General features: G+C 41.0%; 1 protein-coding gene across 3 annotated transcripts in view; it reads left to right on the top strand.

Moving 5' to 3' along the window:
- LOC140198142 (uncharacterized) overlaps positions 1–21,263 on the top strand; it is a 188,439-nt gene that overhangs the window by 154,281 nt on the left and 12,895 nt on the right. For all 3 annotated transcript variants that reach the window (XM_072259107.1, XM_072259106.1, XM_072259108.1), the window contains 3 exons: positions 3,758–3,865; positions 9,912–10,004; positions 12,524–12,619. In XM_072259107.1, coding sequence (XP_072115208.1) covers positions 3,758–3,865; positions 9,912–10,004; positions 12,524–12,619 — 297 coding nt within the window. The remainder of the gene's footprint in view (positions 1–3,757; positions 3,866–9,911; positions 10,005–12,523; positions 12,620–21,263) is intronic.

Below are 21,263 nucleotides of genomic sequence, written 5' to 3'. Positions count from 1 at the left end.
AGGACACAGGAAACTGGGTGACAGTCAGGAAGGGGAAAGAGGTTAAGGAACCAGTGTAGAGTACCCCTGTGGCCATCCCCTTCAAGAACAGATATATCACTTTGGTGAGACAAATACAGAAGGGATGGTTTGTACCTGAACTGGAGAGGGAAGATTTGTTAATGCTTCATGGTGGGATTTAAACTAGAGTTGCAGGGAGATGGGAACCAGAGTGCTAGAACAGTTGGTGGAGAGGTTGTGGAGACAGATGTTGGCAAGACCACAGATAAAGATTTGTGTTTCAAGAAATTTCAAGAAAAAAATATATATCAAATACGTTATACTGAATCATACGTAAAAACTCCTTACCCTATATTAGAACATAGAACATAGAAAAGTACAACACAGTACAGGCCCTTCAGCCCACATTGTTGTGCCGACCCTCAAACCCTGCCTTCCATATAACCCCCCACATCAAATTCGTCCATATACCTGTCTAGTAGTCTCTTAAATTTCACTATTATGTCTGCCTCCACATATTCATACAGATTAATTAATCACAAAATTGAAATATAGTCATTATTATAGAAAAATTATCTAGCCCACTACCAAAACCGAAGCTGATTAGTGAAGAAAAAGAAGGAAGAGAAAAAAGTATATTATTAGCCATCAGCTGTGCTTCAACAGCAAATCAAAGGTTTTGAAAATAATTCAAAAAAGGGTTCCCACATTGTTTGAAAGTCTTGTTTAGGTTCAGAAGTTGAACACCGAATCTTCTCTAAATTTAAACATGACATTACATCACGTAGCCATTGAGCGTGAGTAGGCGAGACTACTTCTTTCCATTTAAGCAAAAGCGCTGTCCTAGCCATAAGAGAGATAAAAGCTGGAAGGTGCAAATCAGCTGACTCCAAAATAATATCCTTCCCTACAACAATATCAAATAGAGCAGTCAAAGGATTAGGCTTAAAGTTTACTTTGAAAAGTACTGAGAAGGTTTGAAATACTTCCTTCCAATATTTTTCAAGACTAGGGCATGTCCAAAACATATGAATGAGCAAAGCTTCTCCATTATTACATTTATCACACTGAGGAGATATATCGAAATAAAAGCGAGACAACTTATCTTTGGTCATATGGGCCCTATGGACCACTTTAAATTGTAGAAGAGAGTGGCGGGCATGTAACAATGAAGTGTTAATCAATTTGAAAATTTCTTTCCATGTTTCCTCCGAAATTGAAGTCTGTAAGTCTTGTTCCCTATGATTTTTAGTTTTATCTAAAGGGGCACTTCTCATTCCCAGCAACCAATGGATCTATATCGGTAAATATTAGATATAGATCCATTATAAAAAGGTTTCAAAGTAAAAGTTACATCTAATAGGTTCTTATCACGACTTTTAGGAGATGTACGGATTTGAGACCGTAAAAAATCTCTAATTTGTAGGTATCGAAAAAAGTGAGTTTTAGGTAAGCTATATTTAGTTGACAATTGCTCAAACAAAAGGCCACATCGGTCATGGAAGGTTTAAAAAAAATTAGAAAAAAGAGGACTTAAAGAGAAAATCTCAATGAGCCAAAGTATTTTCGGAATTGTACCCATATCCTCAAAGTATGTTTAACTACCAAATTGTCAGTTAACTTACTCAAAGACAAAGGAAGTGAGGATCCAAGAATATAACTAATCGAAAATTTATCAACAGAGATAAAGAAACCCACATCGGATAATCGTCACAATCAATGTAATATAACCAAAATGTAGTATTACATATATTAACTGCCCTATAATAAAAACGTAAAATTCGATAAAGCTAGCCCTCCATTCTTGTTAGCTTTCTGAAGATGAATTTTGTTTAGTCTAGAACACTTATTTTTCCATATATAAGAAGATAAAATAGAATCCAGAGAATCAAAAAATGGACAGAAAGTACAAAACAATGAGGTGCGATGGGACTTGAGAGTCCTTGTGCAGGATTCCCTGAAGGTTAATTTGCAGGTGGAGTCTGTGATGAGGAAGGCAACTACAATATTAGCATTTATTTCATGTGGACTAGAATAGAAAAACAAGGAGGTAATGTTGAAACCTTATGAAGCACTGATGAGTATTGTGAGCAGGTTTGGGCACCCTAGAAAGGATGTGCTGAAACTGGAGAGGATTCAAAGAAGATTCACGAAAGTGATTCCAAGATTGAATAGCTTGTCATATGAAGAACGTTTGATGGCTCCAGGCCTGTGTTCACTGGAATTCAGAAGGATGAGGGGTGACCTCATTGAAACCTATCGAATGGTGAAAGGCCTTGATGTAGTGGATATGGAGAAGATATTTCTTATAGTGGGAGAGTTGAAGACCAGAGGATACAGTTTCAGAATAGAGGGGAGTCCTTTTAGAACGGAGATGAGGAGGAATTTCTTCAGACAGAATCTGTGGAATTCTTTGCCACATGCAGCTGTAGAGGCCAAATCTTTATGTATGGCATATTTAAGGAAAAGGTTGATAGATTCTTGATTGGTCAGGGCATGAAAGGATACAGGGAGAAGGCAGAGATTGGGGCTGAGAGGAAAATTGGGTCAGCCGTGATGAAATGGCAGAGCAGACTCGATGGGCCAAATGCCTAATTCTGCTCCTATATCTTATGGTCTTATGGTCTGAATTAAAGATCACGGGGAGATAGAGAGTCCTGCTGCTACTTGAGGGCATCTGGGACTGGGAAACTTGGGGCAGGAAATTTAATTGCAGAAAATTGGTTTGTTCCAGTGTTTTCCAACTGGGAATCCCTTTTCCTGGGGTGAAAAAGGAGTAACACCCACTGTACAAATGTAACCGGGCACTGTGGGTGCTGGTCACCCTCATGCCCATCATTTCCCTGTCAGGGACACGTGATGTCATTCCCTGTGCAACACTCCCCTCTAGTGGAACTGCATGGTAACTGCATCATGTGTTTTTGGCCACCCCTGTAACAATTGGTTTCACTATCGCAGCTCTGAACTGGGGGATCTCCCGCTATTAATTACTGACCTTCATCCCTCAGGGCTCCCGAACACCCTGACAACAACCATTTATTCTGCCGGTGCTGATTTTCTTTCCTCCTCCCTCCATTCCTTCCTGTGACTCTGCTGATTCTCTCTGTTTTAGTTTTCCCATTTGAGTGAGTGCGGTGTAGATTTCCCAGATCTGTATCTGGATCCCAGGGGTTCTGGTCTCAATCCCCGTCCCCACAAAGCCTCTGTAACACTGGCCATGTGGAGCTGGGTCATTTGTCAGCCATGAACAGTTCGAGGGACTAAATCACCTGCTCCTGGAATTAAAACCTGAATCTGCTGGGAATCCTCAGCAAGTAGCAGGTGAAGCACGGACAAGAAATAGGTTGCAGGGAAATAGGGGGGTGGTTGGGAATGGGGTTGATCAGATTTGCTCTGAGAACTGACAAAGTGTCAGTGACGTCCCTCTGTATCGTGAGGAAATATGAAATCAGCATCACTCATCAGCTTGTCGGTTTCTGTCACACTGCTTTTTGTTCAGCCTTGCTCAGTATAAACCACGTTCCACATTCCCTCCAACACTGACTGCACGAGATCATTGGCAGAGATCTGCTCTTGAACAGAGTGTGATGAAAGGTGCTGTCAAATTGGAGAAGTTCACTGCTGTCCCTCTTCACAGGAAATTAGCTGAGTTTTTCAGTTCATGTGGGCATCAGCCTTCTGTTCAAGAGGCAGCATTCTCTCCTCTTATGACCTTGATCTGGTTACAGATACAGTTATTCAATGTTTTTAATTGCAGGCCTCGGACGAGAGGATGTAGGAGTTGCCGTTACATCGATGGTGGGACTGGTGTTTTCTACAGCATATGCTATTATATTCATGTGCTGGATAAGGAAAGGATCTCCAGGTACCTGTTATTGTCTAATTTGCATTTCAGCAGAAATACCAAGTGACTCATGTTGACAAAATGAACTCCTCCCACACACCCACCCTCATCCCCACAGAGTCTGAGGATTCCTGTGGCATCCGGAATGCAATTGTCCTTCATGATTGACAGGTTGAGATATGAAGTGGTGACACAGAATGTCTGGAGTTGTTCTGGAATCGGCTCTGATCCGACTGCAGAGGAGGTTTTGGGAGAAGTGGCCCTGAGGAGGGAGTGTCATAGAAAAATATGACACAGAAACAGGCCTGTCGGCCCATCTAGTCCATGCCAACCCATTTAAACTCCCATTGACCTGCACCAGCACCATAGCCCTCCATACCCCCAACCATCCGTCTACCCATCCTGACATCTCTCTAATGTTGAAATCGAGCTTGCATGCTCCACTTGTACTGACAGCTTCTTCCCTGCTCTGACGACTTTCATGTTCCCCTTAAACTTTCACCTTTCACCCTTAACCTGTAAACTCTTGATAATAATCCCACCCGACATCAGTGGAAAATGCCTGTTTGCATTTACTCTGTCTATACCCCTGATAATTGTGTGTGCCTCTGTCAAATCTCCTCTCAATACTCTACATTCCAGGGAACATAATCCTAACCTGTTCAATCTTTCCATGTCACTCAGGTCCCTCAGAGTGTAAATTTCCTTTGCACTCTTTCAACCTTGTTTACATCTTTCCTGTAGGTAGGTGACCAAAACTGCACGCAATACTCCAAATTAGTCCTCACCAACGTCTTATACAACTTCAACATAGCATCCCATCTCCAGTACTCAGCACTTTGATTTATGAAGGTCAATGTGCCAAAAACTTCTTTTTGATCCTATCTACCTGTGACTCCACTTTCAATGAATTATGGACCTGTATTCCCAGATCCCTTTGTTCTACCACACTCCTCAGTGCCCGACCGTTCACTGTGTAAGACCTACCCTGGATGGTCCAACCAAAGTGCAATACCTCACACTTGTCTGCATCAAATTCCATCTCACATTTTTCAGCACATCTTACCCCTTCCTCATGCCACCCTACCAGGGATAGGGTCCCTCTTGTCCTCACCTACCACCCCGCCAGCCTCCATGTCCAGCGCATAATTCTCTGGAACTTCCATCATCTCCAACAGGATCACACCACCAAGAACATCATTCCCACCTCCCCCCCCTGCACATTTTCTGCTTTCCGCAGGGATCGGTCCTATGCAACTCTCTTGTCCATTCATCCCTCCCCACTGATCTCCCTCTTGCCACTTATCCTTGCAAGTGGAACAAGTGCTTCATCTGCCCCTACCCCTCCTCCCTCACTACTATTCAGGGCCCCAAACAGTCTTTCCAGGTGAGGTGACACTTCACCTGTGAGTCTGTTCGGGTGATATACTGTATCCGGTGCTCCCGGTGTGGCCTCCTTTATATCGGTGAGACCAGACGTAGATTGGGAGCCCGTTTCACCGAGCATCTACGCTCCATCTTCCAGAGGAAGTGGGATCTCCCAGTGGCCACCCATTTAATTCCACTTCCCATTCCCATTCCGATATGCCAATCCATGGCCTCCTCTGGTCCATTTAATTCCACTTCCCATTCCCATTCCGATATATCAATCCATGGCCTCCTCTAGTCGTGTTGAGGCCACACTCAGGTTGGAGGAACAAGACCTTATATTCCGTCTGGATAGCCTCCAACCTGATGTCATGAACATCGATCTCAAACTTACGGTAATGTCCTCCACTCTCCTTCACCATTCCCCATCCCCTTTTCCCTCTCTCACCTTATCTCCTTGCCTGCTCACCGCCTCCCTCTGGTGCTCCTCTCCCCTTTTCGTTCTTCCCTGGCCTTCTGGTCTCTCCTATCAGACTCGCCCTTCTCCAGCCCTGTATCTCTTTCACCACTCAACTTCCCAGCTCTTTACTTCATCCCTCCCCCTCCCAGTTTCACCTATCACCTTGTGTTTCTATCTCCCCTTCCCCCACCTTTTAAATCTACTCCTCATCTCTTTTTCTCCAGTCCTGCCAAAGGGTCTTGGCATGAAACGTCAACGGTAGTTTTTTCCATAGATGCTGCCTGGCCTGCTGAGTTCCTCCAGCATTTTGTGTGTGTTGCTTGGATTTCCAGCATCTGCAGCTTCTCTCTTGTTTACACCTGCAATGAACTTCCTTTTTTTGTAACCAGGCCTCAATATGTCTAGAAAACCAAGATTCCCTACATCTGTTAACTTTACCTTTTATTCTGACAATCACATAAAAGGTTAACACTTCCAAAATTTCATTTTTGAAGGTCTCCCACTTACCAACTATGCTTTTGCCGGAAAACAGCCTGTTCCAGTCCATACTTGCCAGATCCTTTCTGATACCATCAAAGTTGGCCTTTCTCCAATTTAGAATCACATCCTGTGGACCAGTCCCATCTTTTTGCAAATTTGCTTTGAATCGAATGGCATTGTGATCACTAGATGCAAAGTGCTCACCTACACAAACTTCTATCACCTGCCCTGTCTCATTCCCTAAGAACAGATTGAGCACCGCACATTCTCTCATTGGGACTTCTACGTACTGACTAAGGAAACTTTCCTGAACACAGATGACAAACTGTAACCCATCTTGTCCTTTTACACTGTGGGAGTATCTGTCAATATGTGGAAAGTTAAAACTACTTTCTTTGCAAAAGTCAACGATCTCTCCGCAACTTTGTTCCTCTAAACAGTTTCAGAGTTTGCTTACGGTAACGTTTACCACACCCCACGTCCTCATCCTCTGAGTCCGTACAGCATTCAGTGGTTAGGTCCTTTTCAGCTCGTTCCGCTGATTGCTTCTCTGCTCTTCTCCTACTAGGTGTAGGGTCCATGTCAGGCTTTCAGTCAACACGTACCTCCTGCCCTGGAGGTAAAAGGTGATTCCAATGGAGAATGTTGACAGGGCCATTCCCGGCTTCTGGCTTCACCCGGAAAACTGGCACATTTGGCATCTGGCTGTCCGCTATGTAAAGTGTAGACACCCAGTTATCAGCCAACTTCCTCCAAATAGATCAAATGCAGGACTCTTCAACCTCAGGCTTCATTCGGGGCCAATAAAACAGATCTCGGACCAATCTGTAGGTCTTGTTGTTAAAAAAAATTACTTGTAAGGATGATTAGTGAGGCACAGAGAAATCTGTATTTACTGACAAGTACCTTTATTGTTTAAACTAACAAGAACGTGAATTCATACACTAAATAACTTGTGTGCCCACCCGCTAAGTACCCCTGACTTTCCTCAACAGTCAAAGAATAGCAAAGGTATTACCTGGCAAAGGAGTTTACGCTGGCCAGGCGTTCCTCATAGTCCTGATTCACTCACCACGTCTTTCACATAGGGTTGCTCACGCTTGTATCTGCGATGGTTGTTCTTCAAAGTTACTGCTACCAGCACACACAAAGCATCCACTTTTATATCAATTCCTATTCAATTCAAATATCACATTCCAGTGTCATTGGCCACAGGTCATGTTTCTGTTCTTTAACACCTTGTTATTGGCTGTGCTCCAAGCCAGCACCAGTTTATTCCCTCTTCCCATCAAGTGACAGTTGATAATTTATGGCTTTTTGTTCTCAATCAGCAATGAGCTCGAATCACTTCAGGCATGCATCAATGCCAACATTCAGAAACTGCATGTTATATCCAATCAAAGAACATCTCACAAATAACTTCTTATTTGGAAATGATCTCCAGTCCAGCAGATTACCTGAAGTATCATTGTGTCTTATTCAAAACATTGATCAAGCCCAGCATGTCAAACTCACAAAATGGAGAATAGAGAGTCTTCACAAAATGGCAGCCTCCATCCCCAAGCATGCGGGCAGGAACAAAGGCAAATAGTCTGTCTGATTCCACTGTCCTTGATTCCTTGAATTGACTGATTTGTAGATTGTCATTCTTTCTGGCCAACAGTCTTGTCAAACCCCAAGTAACCAGAATCATCATGAAGCGACTTCAACACAATCCTCTGATGCTTCTCAGGCAAAACCAACTAGGAATGCTGAGTCCTGTCTGGAGGAGACATGACCCTGTATAAAACCTGGTTCCTCAACTCCCTCATCAGTAGGGGTATGGTAGGGTGTTTCATCTTTTCAGCTTGGCCCATATCCCCTTCTGCAACAGATGACCAAGTGACATCTATACAAGTGTTGTCTCACTGGGTTACTGCCAATTCCACAGGACTCAAGGCAGGCAACTGCTTTGTATCCAGAGCTGTCAAGTGGCAATAAGCTTGTGGAATGGCACAACCGGAAGCTCCCAAATGATCCACAGCTCTATCCTGCCACAGCCTTGCTGCTCATTTCCCTGTGGTGGAAAGCTGGCACATTGCTTTAACACCAGAGGCAGGAACACACTCCCACCCTCTGTCCATTTCCAGCACCTCATGTGACCGTCAGGACCATGACTCCACATCAATGTTCTGACTTCCCAGCCGATATTTCAGGCTGAAATCATAAACAGAGAATGCTGCTGACCAACGGTGACCTGTGGAATCCAGCTTCGCCAAGGTCAGGATTGTTGTCTGTCCCCACCTCCGACTTGGCACCATATAGATAGTCATCTAACTTATCCACCACAACCCAATTTGTGCATAGGGTAGTTTCGTTCAGAGGTGACAGACTCCAGCTGATGAAAACAATGGGACTCAACCCTTTGCCCTGATCCTGATATAGAACACCCCCTAAACCCTCGGGGTTGGCATTGGTGTGCAGGACATATGGCAGCTGGGGCTTTGCAAAGCTCAACACAGGTGCTTTAGTCAGCAACTCCTTCAGCAGCTGAAAGGCCTCTTCATATTTTGCATCCCATCTTTCTCCAAAAGGCTCCAAGATAAACATTACCTTCTTCTCCTCTCGTTCTCTTCCCTTTATTCCCTAAGGGAGGGTAACCACACAGAAGCTGATTCAAAGGCTGGCTTACTTTGGAGTAATCCTTCACAAATCTCTGGTAGTACCCACAGAATCCATGGAATACATGTAGAGTTCTCAAATTCTTGGGCCTTCGCCATGTGGTCTCTGCCTTGACCTTGGACAGATATATAGTTATTCCATCCTGAGACACTATGTGCCCGACGTAATTGACTGACATCTTGTAGAACTGGCAATTGTCCAGTGACAGTTTTAACCCTTCAGTTTTCAGGCGGTCTAGCACCTTCAGTAGTCTCGTCTTGTGCTCCTCCAGTGTGGACTCGAGCACTATGAGATCATTCATATACACCAGTACCTCAAGCAAGTTCATGTCCCTACGGTCTTCTCCATGAAATGTGCACAGTGTTGGAGATCATATTTTCCAAACTCTGGGTGTGTCCCTTACCAACGGCACCAACTCCTCATCTCTGATCACCAGTAGAACTTCCCATTTGGACTCCTTTGAATCATGCCTTCCCGTTGGATCAAATCCTGCAGCTGCCTCTCCCGATCCTCTCCTCTCTCCATCTCCCGCCAAAAGACCAGGAACGCCACCAGTGTCCGTCACAAATCTCTCTCCACCCAGCTTTCTCCAGGACCTTCTCCTAATTCCACCATCCTGATTGGCTGACTGGCATGACCATGTCAATTGCAGCACTTGACCACTGGGATAATACGACTGAGCTTATTTACAGTGGGGTCTCGTCTCATTGGCTCAGTCTGTACACAGAGAGACTGCAGTCTTCCTGCCATTTCCATCTTCACGGCCTGAGGATAATGGATACCCAGGTTCTACAATATATTTCCAGAACTAACCACAAGGTCTTTAGTTTGTCCAGGGATCTGCACACACTGACAGTGGAGTGAACTCTCTGAACCTCCCTCACTGCATTGCTCTGACACCTGGTCCTTTTCCAACCTGGTGGGATTGTTTCATGTTTAGGACATTCATTATCACAGCCAACCTGACCAATCCCAATCCATGTCTGTTATCTGGAACACTTGTCCACTGAAACGTATGTAGAACTGTTTGTGTTGATCTGTTACTTCAGTTTTGAAACAGTTCTAATGTTGTTGTTCATTTCTCCCTGTGGACTCTAGATGACAAGCAGTGGTGGTGGCGACTGAATATTTGTAACATTGTGGTTCTTGTCTTCATCCTCATTGCCCTCATTTGCTGGATTGTGTCTAAAGGTATGTGCACAAATATTCTTAAATTACATTAAAATGGTGGCTATGGTGCTCAGTGCAGGAAGGGAATGAGTATCTCAGTCAGTACATTGTGAACTGCTTTATATGGAACACCAGCACCTGCAGTCCTCAGCCCCACAGTCTACAGCTGGGGACTGGGAGACCTGCTGGAGGTTTGACCCAGTATAGACACTGTAGGTTATACAGGGTGTGTCCAGACTTCCAGAAGCTGCTTGATAAACTCCCGAAGGTGAACCTGATGGAACTGAAAGCATGCTACTGACCAGAGTGGAGAATTGATGGTGGCAAATCTGTTGTGACTGCAACTTTTCATCAGGTTGAGTCCGGTGATGGGATTTTAAACAGTCACAAACAAGTTTCCAATGATATTGTAACAGGGCAGCAATAAATCACAGAAAGAGGTTAGAGAAGGGGAAAGAGTTATCTGATTGATGGAGAATGAGGAGCGAGGGAAGGGCTATCAGGGTTGGAGGAGGAGAGAGAAGGTGAGTTAGTGTGTTAAAGAACCAGCAGAAATAGAAAACACTTTGGAGTCTGGTATTGCTGTTAACTAATGCTATTTATTAGTAACTATGCAATACAGTAATATAAATTCAGATATATCAAACAGGTTAGCAAAGATTATATGTATATAAGTGTGGAAATATAAAGACCAAGCTTTTTCAAGCCTAGGGGTAAATGGATACAGTCTTACGGTGATGAGTAAAGTTAAGTTCAGTTCATCGTGTTGAGTTGAGTAGTGATGCAGAGAGAGAGGTTTTGTGGTTGTCCGAGTAAGCCGATGCCATCGATTCTTCCTGTTGTCCTCTGAAATCCTTTAGAAGTCACCGAATGTGACCACAACAAGGGGACCGTTCTTCTGTGGTAGAATTATCAACCCAGGTGAGGATTAGACACACGAATAACTCCCCACCGGTCACACCTTTTCCACACTGTGAGAGCCACTGATTGATTCTCCTGATCGATCCTGCAAAACCCACCTTTCTGTGGGCACAACAAAGCTCATCCAGTGTCCAAAACTGTGTGTCTCCAACAGAATCCACGTATGGATTATCACCAACAGTAGTCTATCACTGACGTACCGTCTTCAAGTGGTAAAACTGCTAACCCAGGCAAGGATTATCACACACAGGTAGTTTCCACACAAGGTTACCCCAAACACACAACTGTGATGGCCACTTATCCAGTTCCGTGACGTATGAAATAACTCCAACAGTGATTTGCCACAGGGGTGCCTTTCTTCAGTGAACTACCACACCAAAACAAGGGTAACACACAAGTGGTATTCACAAAGGTACTCCCCTCCCCAGAAAACTCATTCCTGTGGATTAACTATGTGACAATCACACTTTCATAGTCGAGTGGAATCAAACTCACCCTCATGGGCTACTTAGAGAGAGAGTCCAAACAGTGATCTCTTTGACACTCGGTTTCTTCTGTTTCAAACCTATCTTTCCTCTCTTCTCTTCCTGCAAACTTGCTCTAGTTGCAGAAAGCTTGTGAGAGTCATTTATCAATACTCAGGGTCGATCTCCACTCACCCTTTTTGGGTTACTGAAAGTTTAAACCAGCGACCCACTCACTGGTGTCTTTCATTAACCGAATCCATCTTGACTCTGAGCATGTGTTTCTGTGTCTGTAACTGTCGTTGTAAAAAGTAAACACGCTGCAGAGACACCATAACATCGATTGTCCATCAAATAACTCCACCTCTCTCTCTCTCCATGGCAACCCAGAAGCTGACAGCAGTAGTCAGTCCTTGTAAAAGTGCAAACATGAGCTGAAAGGCAGACTCTGCCCCTCTCTCTCTCAGCAGAAATCCAAAAGTTAGTCTCAGTTCTTTCTTGTGCCTTAAAGTGACAGTCCACAGCAAAAAGGAATCCCAGGGGTACATTACAAGTGAAGGAGAGAGAAGGTATTGTTAGCATTTGCCTTTTGCAGTGTAATTAGTGCTGACTGTGTAGCTGTTATGGACAACATAACCTTGGATCTTGGGTGTGTGGGGAATATTACAGGTTTCACATGTTTACCTCTTTCTAGGATTTAGTTTTGTGTTTGCATTTAATAAATCAAATACATCTGAATGAACAAGAGAAAGTCTGCAGATGCTGGGAATCCAAGCAAGACACACAAAATGCTGGAGGAACTCAGCAGGCCAGGCAGCATCTATGGAATAGAGTATAGTCGATATTTCTGGCCGAGACCGTTCAATAATCTTTTCGATTTGATTGTTTGTCTGCCTTTGTGTGTAGTTTTTCATTGTTTCTATTGTATTTCTCTGTTCTACTTTGATTTCCTGCAAGAAAGTGAATCTTAAGTTAGTAAATGGTGACATATACAGTATATATTTTGGTAATAAATTTACATTGTTTTGATTAACTTGTTGCTTCGTCTCATGAATGCCGTTGGACATATGACTGTGTTAAATGTATTTTAAACTGGGAGTGCGTGTGGAGAAGCAGTGTTAATTTACTCAGTGGGTTCACTTCTGTACATTTCAGATCAAAGCTGCAAGATCAACATTCCACTCTGGATCATATTGACAGTATCAGCAATCACATTTGTGACAGCATTATCCAGATTCTTTCCAGTTTGCAGTAAGTATCAAAAACAAAACATTTTCTAAAGAACTCAATCACTGTGAAAACTTTCCCTGATCTCACCATCACTTCAGCTTCTAAAGGGAGCAGTTGAGGGGAATTCTCCAGCACGTTATCAAATCTGTCCTGGCTGGCTGCTGTCAGTCGGGAACAGTTCTGGCTCAGATTTTGCTGGATTTTGTTGGAGGTTCTGCACAGAGGTGCTGGGATCTCTTAGCAGGTGAGCTGATGGGTTTGGGACTCCTGCTGGATTGTGGAAGTCCAGAACTTTGAATTGAATTTGAGTGATTTCCATCTGTGCCTGCATGGAAATTATTGGAGAGAATTTAAGTCATGGGAGTTGTGTATAATTGGAGAGATCAGGATCTGATTAGGGATTGTCAGTAATGCCTAGAGTCAGGAAAACTGTATCTCTCTAATCTGAGGAGATGGCAAAGAAGATTGCTGGAGGCAATGTGAAAGATGTTCTCCATGCAGACTTTCGTAAAGCATTTGACATGGTCACACATGAGAGGCTGATCCAGAAGGCTGAAACACCTGGGATCCAAGGTAATCCAACTAAATGGATCCAAAATCAGCTTGATGACAGAAGGCAGAGGTTGTGTTGGAAGAATGTTTTTTTTCTGATTTGAAGTCTGCACCTACTCATGTACAGTAGTGAATGGTTGTAGGACTTCTGCACTTTGTGATATATATTAACGACTTAGTTGTGAGTTTAGGAGGTATGATTAGTAAGTTTACAGATGAATGAGAATTGGTGGTGTTGTGGATGGTGAGGAAAGTTGTCCAAGTCTGCAATAGGATATGGGTCAGATGAAAAGCTGGGTAGAGCATTAGCAAATGGAACTTAATTCTGACAAGTACAAGGTCATCCATTTTGTCGAGTTGAAATAGGACTTGGATATCTGCAGTCCATGGTAGAAATGTTGAACAGAGAGACTGAGGATTCCAAGTGCATAGCAAGACACACAAGATGCTGGAGGAACTCAGCAGGTCAGGCAGCAACTATGAAAATTAATAAACAGTCGATGTCTCGGGCTGAGACCTTTAATCAGGACTGGAAAGAAGGGGGAAGAACCAGAACAAGGAAGGGGGAAGGGGAAGGAGAACAAGCTGGAAGCTAATACATGAAGCCAGGTGGGAGCAGGAGGGGGATGAAGGACGATGCTGGGAGGTGCTGGGTAGGAAAGGCAAAGGGCTGGAGAAGAAATAGGAGAAGGGAGTGGAATGTGGAAGAAACATAGAAAACCTACAGTACAATACAGACCCTTGGGCCCACCAAGCTGTGCTGAACATGCACTTAACTACCTAGGCTTACCCATAGCCCTCTATTTTTCTAAGCTCCATGTATCCATCCAGGAATTTCTTAAAAGGCCCTATCGTTTCCGCTTCCACCACTACCACTGGCAGCCCATTCCACACACTCACCATTCACTGCGTAAAAAAAACGTACCCCTGACATTTCCTCTGTACCTACTTCCAAGAACCTTAAAACTATGCCCTGTCGTGCTAGCCATTTCAGCCCTGGGAAAAAGCCTCTGACTATCCGCACAATCAATGCTTCTCATTATCTTGTACACCTCTATCAGGTCACCTCTCATCCTCCATCGCTCCAAGGAGAAAAGGCCGAGTTCACTCAACCTATTCTCATAAGGTATGCTCCCCAATCCAGGCAACATCTTTGTAAATCTCCTCTGCACCCTTCCTATGGTTTCCACGTCCTTCCTGTAGTGAGGCAACCAGAATTGAGCACAGTACTCCAAGTGAGGTCTGACCAGGGTCCTATATAGCTGCAACATTACCTCTCAGCTCTTAAACTCAATCCCACGATTGATGAAGGCCGATGCACCGTATGCCTTCACAGAGTCTTAACCACAGAGTCAACCTGCGTAGCAGCTTTGAGTGTCCTATGGACTCAGACCCCAAGATCCCTCTGAACCTCCACACTGCCAAGTGTCTTTCTGTCTTTTTTTATTAATCTTTTTAGTGATTTTTTTAAAAAAGCATAAATACAATCCAGAGGAGAATTAGATCAAATATATATGTATCAGTAACAATACAAACCATTGTCAAAATCATAGATATCGTTCAACTAGCATAAAATATATAATTAAAAAAAATGAAAATAACAATTCTGCTCTTACCAGTTTATGAAGAGAAAGGAAAAAAACATTGGGTTTTAAATGAAAAGAAAAAAACCCACTGCACTAAAAAAACAAAAAAAAAGGACTGGGCGGCCCATTTTGAGGATACGATCAAAAAAGAAAGAAAGACTTTCTGATCAAATCTAAAACTTTGAAAAAAAGATTGAAGGAGTAATAAATCAAATTAAATGAAAATATTGGATAAAAGGTCGCCATATTTGCTCAAATTTAAAGGATGTATCAAATGTCCGACTTCTTATTTTCTCTAAACTTAAACAGGACATAATGGAGGAGAGCCAATAAAAGACCGTAGGTGGATCAGAATCCTTCCACTTCAATAAAATGGCTCTCCTAGCCAGCAAGGTCGAAAAGGCTATCATATGTTGTGCGGAAAGAGGAATATTTCCTGCTTCCGATGGGATAATCCCAAAAATTGCCGTAAGCAAATTAGGTTGTAGATCCAGATCCAAAACTTTTGATAGTGTTTTAAAAACATTTCTCCAAAAGTTATCTAGCTTTATACGAGACCAATACATATGAGTTAAAGTGGCCAGCTCAGTATTACATCTGTCACAAGTAGGATTAATATTGGAGAAAATACGCACTAGTTTATCCTTTGACATATGAGCCCGGTGCACTACCTTGAACTGTATCAAGGAATGACGGGCACAAATAGATGAGTTGTTAACCGAATGAAGAGTTTTACTCTATTGATTATCTGAAAATGACTCTTGAAATTCCGATTCCCAAATTCGTTTAATTTTATCATTAGATATCATTCAATAACCGTTTATAGATTATAGCTATCAACCCTTTTTGAAAAGGTTTAAACTGAAAGAGAACATCTGTCATATTAGGTGGATAAGCAGAAGGGTAATTTGGTAACAAACCACGTAAAAAATTACTAATTTGTAAATATCTAAAGAAATGTACATTTGATAAATCATATTTATCCACTAACTGAGAAAAAGACATTAAACAGTCCCCTGAAAAACAAATCTGAAAAAGTTGTTATTCCCTTGGTTTTCCAAATTAAAAAGGCCTTATCCAAAATTTAAAAAATAATTGAGATAGATATTACTAGAAAGAATAAAATTATTTAACTCAAAAAACCTACAAGACTGAAACCAAGTTCTTAATGTATGTTTAATAATGGGATTAAATTCTTGTCTGCTAATCTTAGAAAACAAAAAAGGAAGAGAAACTCCCAGTAAAGAGGCCAAAGAGAATCCTTTCACCGAGTTTACCTCCAGATCCAACCACGAAGGACAATATTTGAATAGTGAATCCAAAAAGTAATATATCGAATATTATTGCCCTATAGTGCATTCTAAAGTTAGGCAAAGCCATACCACCATCCTTTTTTTAATTTCTGCAATAAGGGTTTACTCAATCTAGGATTTTTATTGTTCTAAATATAAGATAAATTTATAGAATCTATTCTGTCAAGAACTTTTTAGGAACAAAAGAAGGAACTGCCTGATATATAAAAATTTTGGTAAAACTATCATTTTAATAGCATTAATTCAACCCATTAATGATAATGTCATAGGAGACCATTTAGAAAGCATTTGTTTGGTGTCGCCAATTAATGGAAAAAAATTATATGTATAGAGATCCTTCATAGCTTTAGTAATTTTAATACCAAGATAGGTAAAGTAAATTTTAGCAATACTAAAAGGTATTTGATGATTTGGATCCGAGTAATTATTAATAGGAAATAACTCACTTTTGTGTAAATTTAATTTATACCCAGAAAAACTACTGAATTTAGAAAATATAGATCACATAGAAGGAATAGATTTCCTTGGATCTGAAATATTAACTAACAGATCATCTGCATATAATGAAACCTTGTGTACTTTGTCCCCTCTCTTAATACCTTGAACAGTGTTAGAATCTCTAAGGACAATAGCAAGGGGTTCTAAAGCCAAGTTAAATTATAAAGGGCTAAAAGGGCATCCCTGTCCAGTACCCCTATATTATCTAAAATAGGGAGATTTTTGATTGTTAGTTATAAGAGCAACCATAGGAGCATGATAGATCAATTTAATCCAGAAATAAATCCTGGGCCCAGATTAAATCTTTCCAAAACCTCAAATAAGTAAGACCACTCCACCCTATCAAAAGCTTTCTCTGCATCAAGAGAAACAACACATTCAGATTCTTTAGATGGAGAAGAGTGAATAATATTTAATAATCTTCAAATATTAAAATGTGAATATCTGTTTTTAATAAATCCAGTTTGGTCATTGGAAATGACAGTAGGTAAGATTTTCTCAAGTCTATTAGCCAAAATCTTAGAGAGGATATTAAAATCCACATTCAATAGAGAAATTGGTCTCTAAGAGGCGCATTCAGATAAATCTTTACCTTTTTTAGGAATTAAAGAGATTGAAGCTTCATAGAAAGTGTTTGGGAGAGTCCCAGAGGATATAGAGTCAGTGAACCTTTGATATAAATGAGGTATATCAGTAAAAGTCTTATAAAATTCCACTGTATATCCATCCGGTCACAGAGCCTTAGCTGATTGGAGAGAGGATATAGCCCTTGCTATTTCCTCTTGTTTAATAGGTGCATCTCATGTATTCATATCTTGAGTAGAGATTTTAGGTATATTCACTTTTTGCAAAAAACTATTCTTAAAAGTAATATTATCTGAAAATTCAGATTCATAAAGGTTAGAGTAGAAATCCATAAATATCTTATTAATTTCATAAGGATCTACCGTTACAGTTCTATCATGTCTTCTTATTTTCAGGATCTGTCTTCTAGCCATACTTGCTTTTAACTGTCCAGCTAATAATTTGCCTGATTTGTTTCAGTGTATATAAAATTGGCTTTTGGATTTAAAAAGTTGCTGTTCAATGGGAAAAGTCAAAAGCAAGTCATGTTGTGCTTGGAGTTCCACCCTTTCGTTAAAGAGATCTTCACTAGGCGTTACTGAATAGAGTTTATCTATTTCTTTAATCCTATTAGTGACCAGCAAAAGTTCTGCCTTAGTTTTCCTTCTTGAACCTACTGAATATGAAATTATCTGTCCCCGAAGAAAAGATTTCATCGTATCCCAAATAACCAAATTTGACATTTCCTCAGTTGTATTCAATTCAAAAACAGAGAAATTTGTTCTTTAATAAAATTTACAAAAGTTGAATCTTGCAACAATGAAATATTAAATCTCAGCTGAGGTATGTGAATATTATCAGAGAGTTCCAAAGTTAGTTTCATAGGTGCATGATCTGACAACGCAATCACATCATAGGCACACTCAACAACAGAGGACACCAATCGTGTATCCGAGAAAAAATAATCAATTCTAGAATATTTATAGTATACATGTGAAATAAAAGAAAAATCTTTAGGAAATTTAAATCTCCAAATATCGACCAGACCATATTCTAATAAAAAAGAATTAATACAAGTCGCAGCTTTATTAGGAAGTGACGGATTGGTGGACGATCTGTCAATCAACGGGTTAAGACAGCAGTTAAAGTTACCGCCCATAATCAACTTATATTCATTTAAATTCGGCAGTACAGAAAATAGCTTCTTAAAAAATTCAGGGTTGTCTGTACTAGGTGCGTATACACATACCAAAGCCACCTTTTGACCACACAACAAACCAGTAAGAATTAAATATCTTCCAATTAAATCAGTAACAGTATTAAAATGAACAAAAGGGATTTTAGAATTAATAAAAATAGGTACCCCTCTTATTTTGTTTACTGATAAAGAATGAAATAAGGGTCCCTTCCAAAATTTAAAAAAGCGATTTTCATCTTGTCTACAGATGTGTGTCTCCTCCACAGAAATAATATCTGCATGAAGTGTTTTTAATTTCTTAAAAATCTTTCTGCACGTAATAGGTTGCTTCATACCATTTAAATTCCAAGATATTATATTGATTTTATTAAGATCCATACTTAAAACTTAATTTAAAAATTTTATAAAGTAATCTAACGCTCAGGCGCAGCATAAATCGGAAGAAAAGGTGAAGCTTGACTCGATCAGAAAGAGAAGCAAGCTGATTGACAGAGAAAAGCCCCTCAGGACTGCCCAGTCGAGAAAAAAACTAACCTAATAGACCCACCCACCTCCCCCAAAAGCCCAGAAATCGTCCAATAGGCGAACAACATGCTAATCTATTGACCCTTAACCCGTCTCCAGTTGGCAGCTCCGTTTACAAAGTAAAATTCACCACCACAAAAAAGACATAACAAAGAATACATAAAGAAGTAAACAAATTCCAAATATTTTCATATTATGTCTAACAGTAGTTAAGACCGAATTAACAACGGCCATCTTAAATCCGCTTAATATACACAGCCATGTTTTCAAAAAAAAGATGAATCCCATCAACTAATATATACTACAACTAATATTAAAGACTTACAAATCAAAGAAAAATAAGTAAATATATATGTGTTAAATTCAGAACTACATTAACTGTTAAAGCAAACAGCAACAGATCTAAGTAAGTTAACCAAGTCTGTATCTAAACATAGATAAGACGAAAAGCGGACTTTCATCAACGGTGTTACAAACCACTCCCAGTTAAGGATCAACTGTTCAAATTGCTTCCGAAGTGGACTTAAATTCTTTTATAAATTTTCAACCATCTTCTGGAGAGTCAATTCGTTTTGGACGAGCATTGGGTGGAGTACTCATCAGACGGGCAACAGCTCATTTAAAAATTCCGCCATCACTTCCCGATATTTAATTCTTTCGGCATAAATCTCTGGGGCAAAACCTTCCACTATACGAATCTGAACTTCATTATTGATTAGTTTATCCCTTTTCCTTGTATTCGGAAGAATAGCTTCTTTGGTTGTAAAATAATGCAAACAAAGAATTACAGGATGTGGTTTAATTTTGGCTGATGATTTAAAACGCCGAATTCAGTAGGCTGTGTCCAATATCGGACAGGCTTCGAGAATGTCACAAGAAAGTGAATATAACATGTTCAAATAAAACTTTAGTAGCTCACCGGTTTCCGTATTTTCAGGCAAACCTAGTATATGTAGATTCATCCTGCGATTTCTGCTTTCCAATTCAATTGTTTTCTTCTTAATTCCTTATAATTCTGAAGTATCCTCATTAATTTTCTTTTCCACAAGAGACATCATCAAATCCTGTTCCTTAATAGATTGATCCATTAATTCAAATTCCCTTTCAATTCTGTGAGTACTCTGCTTAAGCGGCTGTTATCGATCTTCCAAATTCTTCAAAGACTCCTGAATAGCGATGTTGGTTTTTTCAAGCAATTCATTAGCTTTCGTCAATTTATCCATTTTGGTATCCAGCGTACCGATCTTCACATTAATAGCTTCCACTGAAGAAAACATTCTTTCTGAAGTAGAAACTTCCTCTGATTTCTCTGTTTGTTGCGGCTCAGAAAGGGTTTTGCCACTACGTAATTCGGTTCCAGCCATCTTAATTAATCATAAAATCCTTCAGCAAATATAATAAATCTTCAAACTTCAAATGGATCTAGCAGTGGAAAGTAAGTTATGAAAGATGGAGCTGAGACAAAAGAAGTCTTACTCCGTACGCTGCCAAATGGAGACCCAGAGTCTTGCCATTAATGCTATATTCTGCCATCATATTTGACCTACAAAAATGAACCACCTCACACTTATCTGGGTTGAACTCCATCTCCAGAAAGGGAAAGAAGAGGGGTAATAGGCAGGTGAGGAGAGGGGAACACAGTGGCAAATAGAAGAAGAAGGGACGGGAGGGAGAAAAATTACTGGAAGTTGGAAAAATCAATATTCACGCCATCAAGTTGGAGGCTACCAGATGGAATATGAGGTGTTGCTCCTCCAACCTGAGAGTTGCTTCATCATGGCAATAGAGGAGACCATGGACTGACAAGTCAGAAGGGAGACTGGAACTAAAATGGTTGGCCACCGGGATGGTGGATGGTACAGAGAATGATGTGCTGGATGCAGAGTCCCGTGGGTGGTAGGTGAAGACAAGAGGAACTCGGTCAGTGTTAGGGATGCAGAGTCCCGTGGGTGGTAGGTGAAGTCAAGAGGAACTCGGTCAGTGTTAAGGCACCGGAATGATGTGTGGAGGGCAGATGCCTGTGAATGGAGGAGATGCGATTGAGGGAAGCGTCAATAGTGGAGGAAGGGAAACGCTGTTCCTTGAAGAAGTAGGACATTTCTGATTTCCCAGAAAAGAAAGCCTCACCACACAGACACAAAGGAACTGATGGAAGGGAATGGCATTTTTACAGGAGAGAGGTTGGGAGGAGGTACAGTCAAGATAGCTGTGGGATTCAGTAGGTTTACAAAAGATAACAATAGACAGCTTATCCCCAGACATGGAGACAAAGATCAAGAAAGGAGAGAGAGAGAGAGAGATGTGTCAGAAATGGACAAAGTGAATTTAAGGGCAGGGTGGAAGTTAACCATAGCTCCAAGTTCATAGATCTCTAAGAAGGAACATCGGTTGATATTGTGGAGAAGAACATACATGGCATGCTGATATTT

The sequence above is a fragment of the Mobula birostris genome, chromosome 5 (assembly GCF_030028105.1).
Source record: "Mobula birostris isolate sMobBir1 chromosome 5, sMobBir1.hap1, whole genome shotgun sequence".
NCBI lineage: Eukaryota > Metazoa > Chordata > Chondrichthyes > Myliobatiformes > Myliobatidae > Mobula > Mobula birostris.
This window is presented reverse-complemented; position numbering and strand designations above follow the sequence as displayed.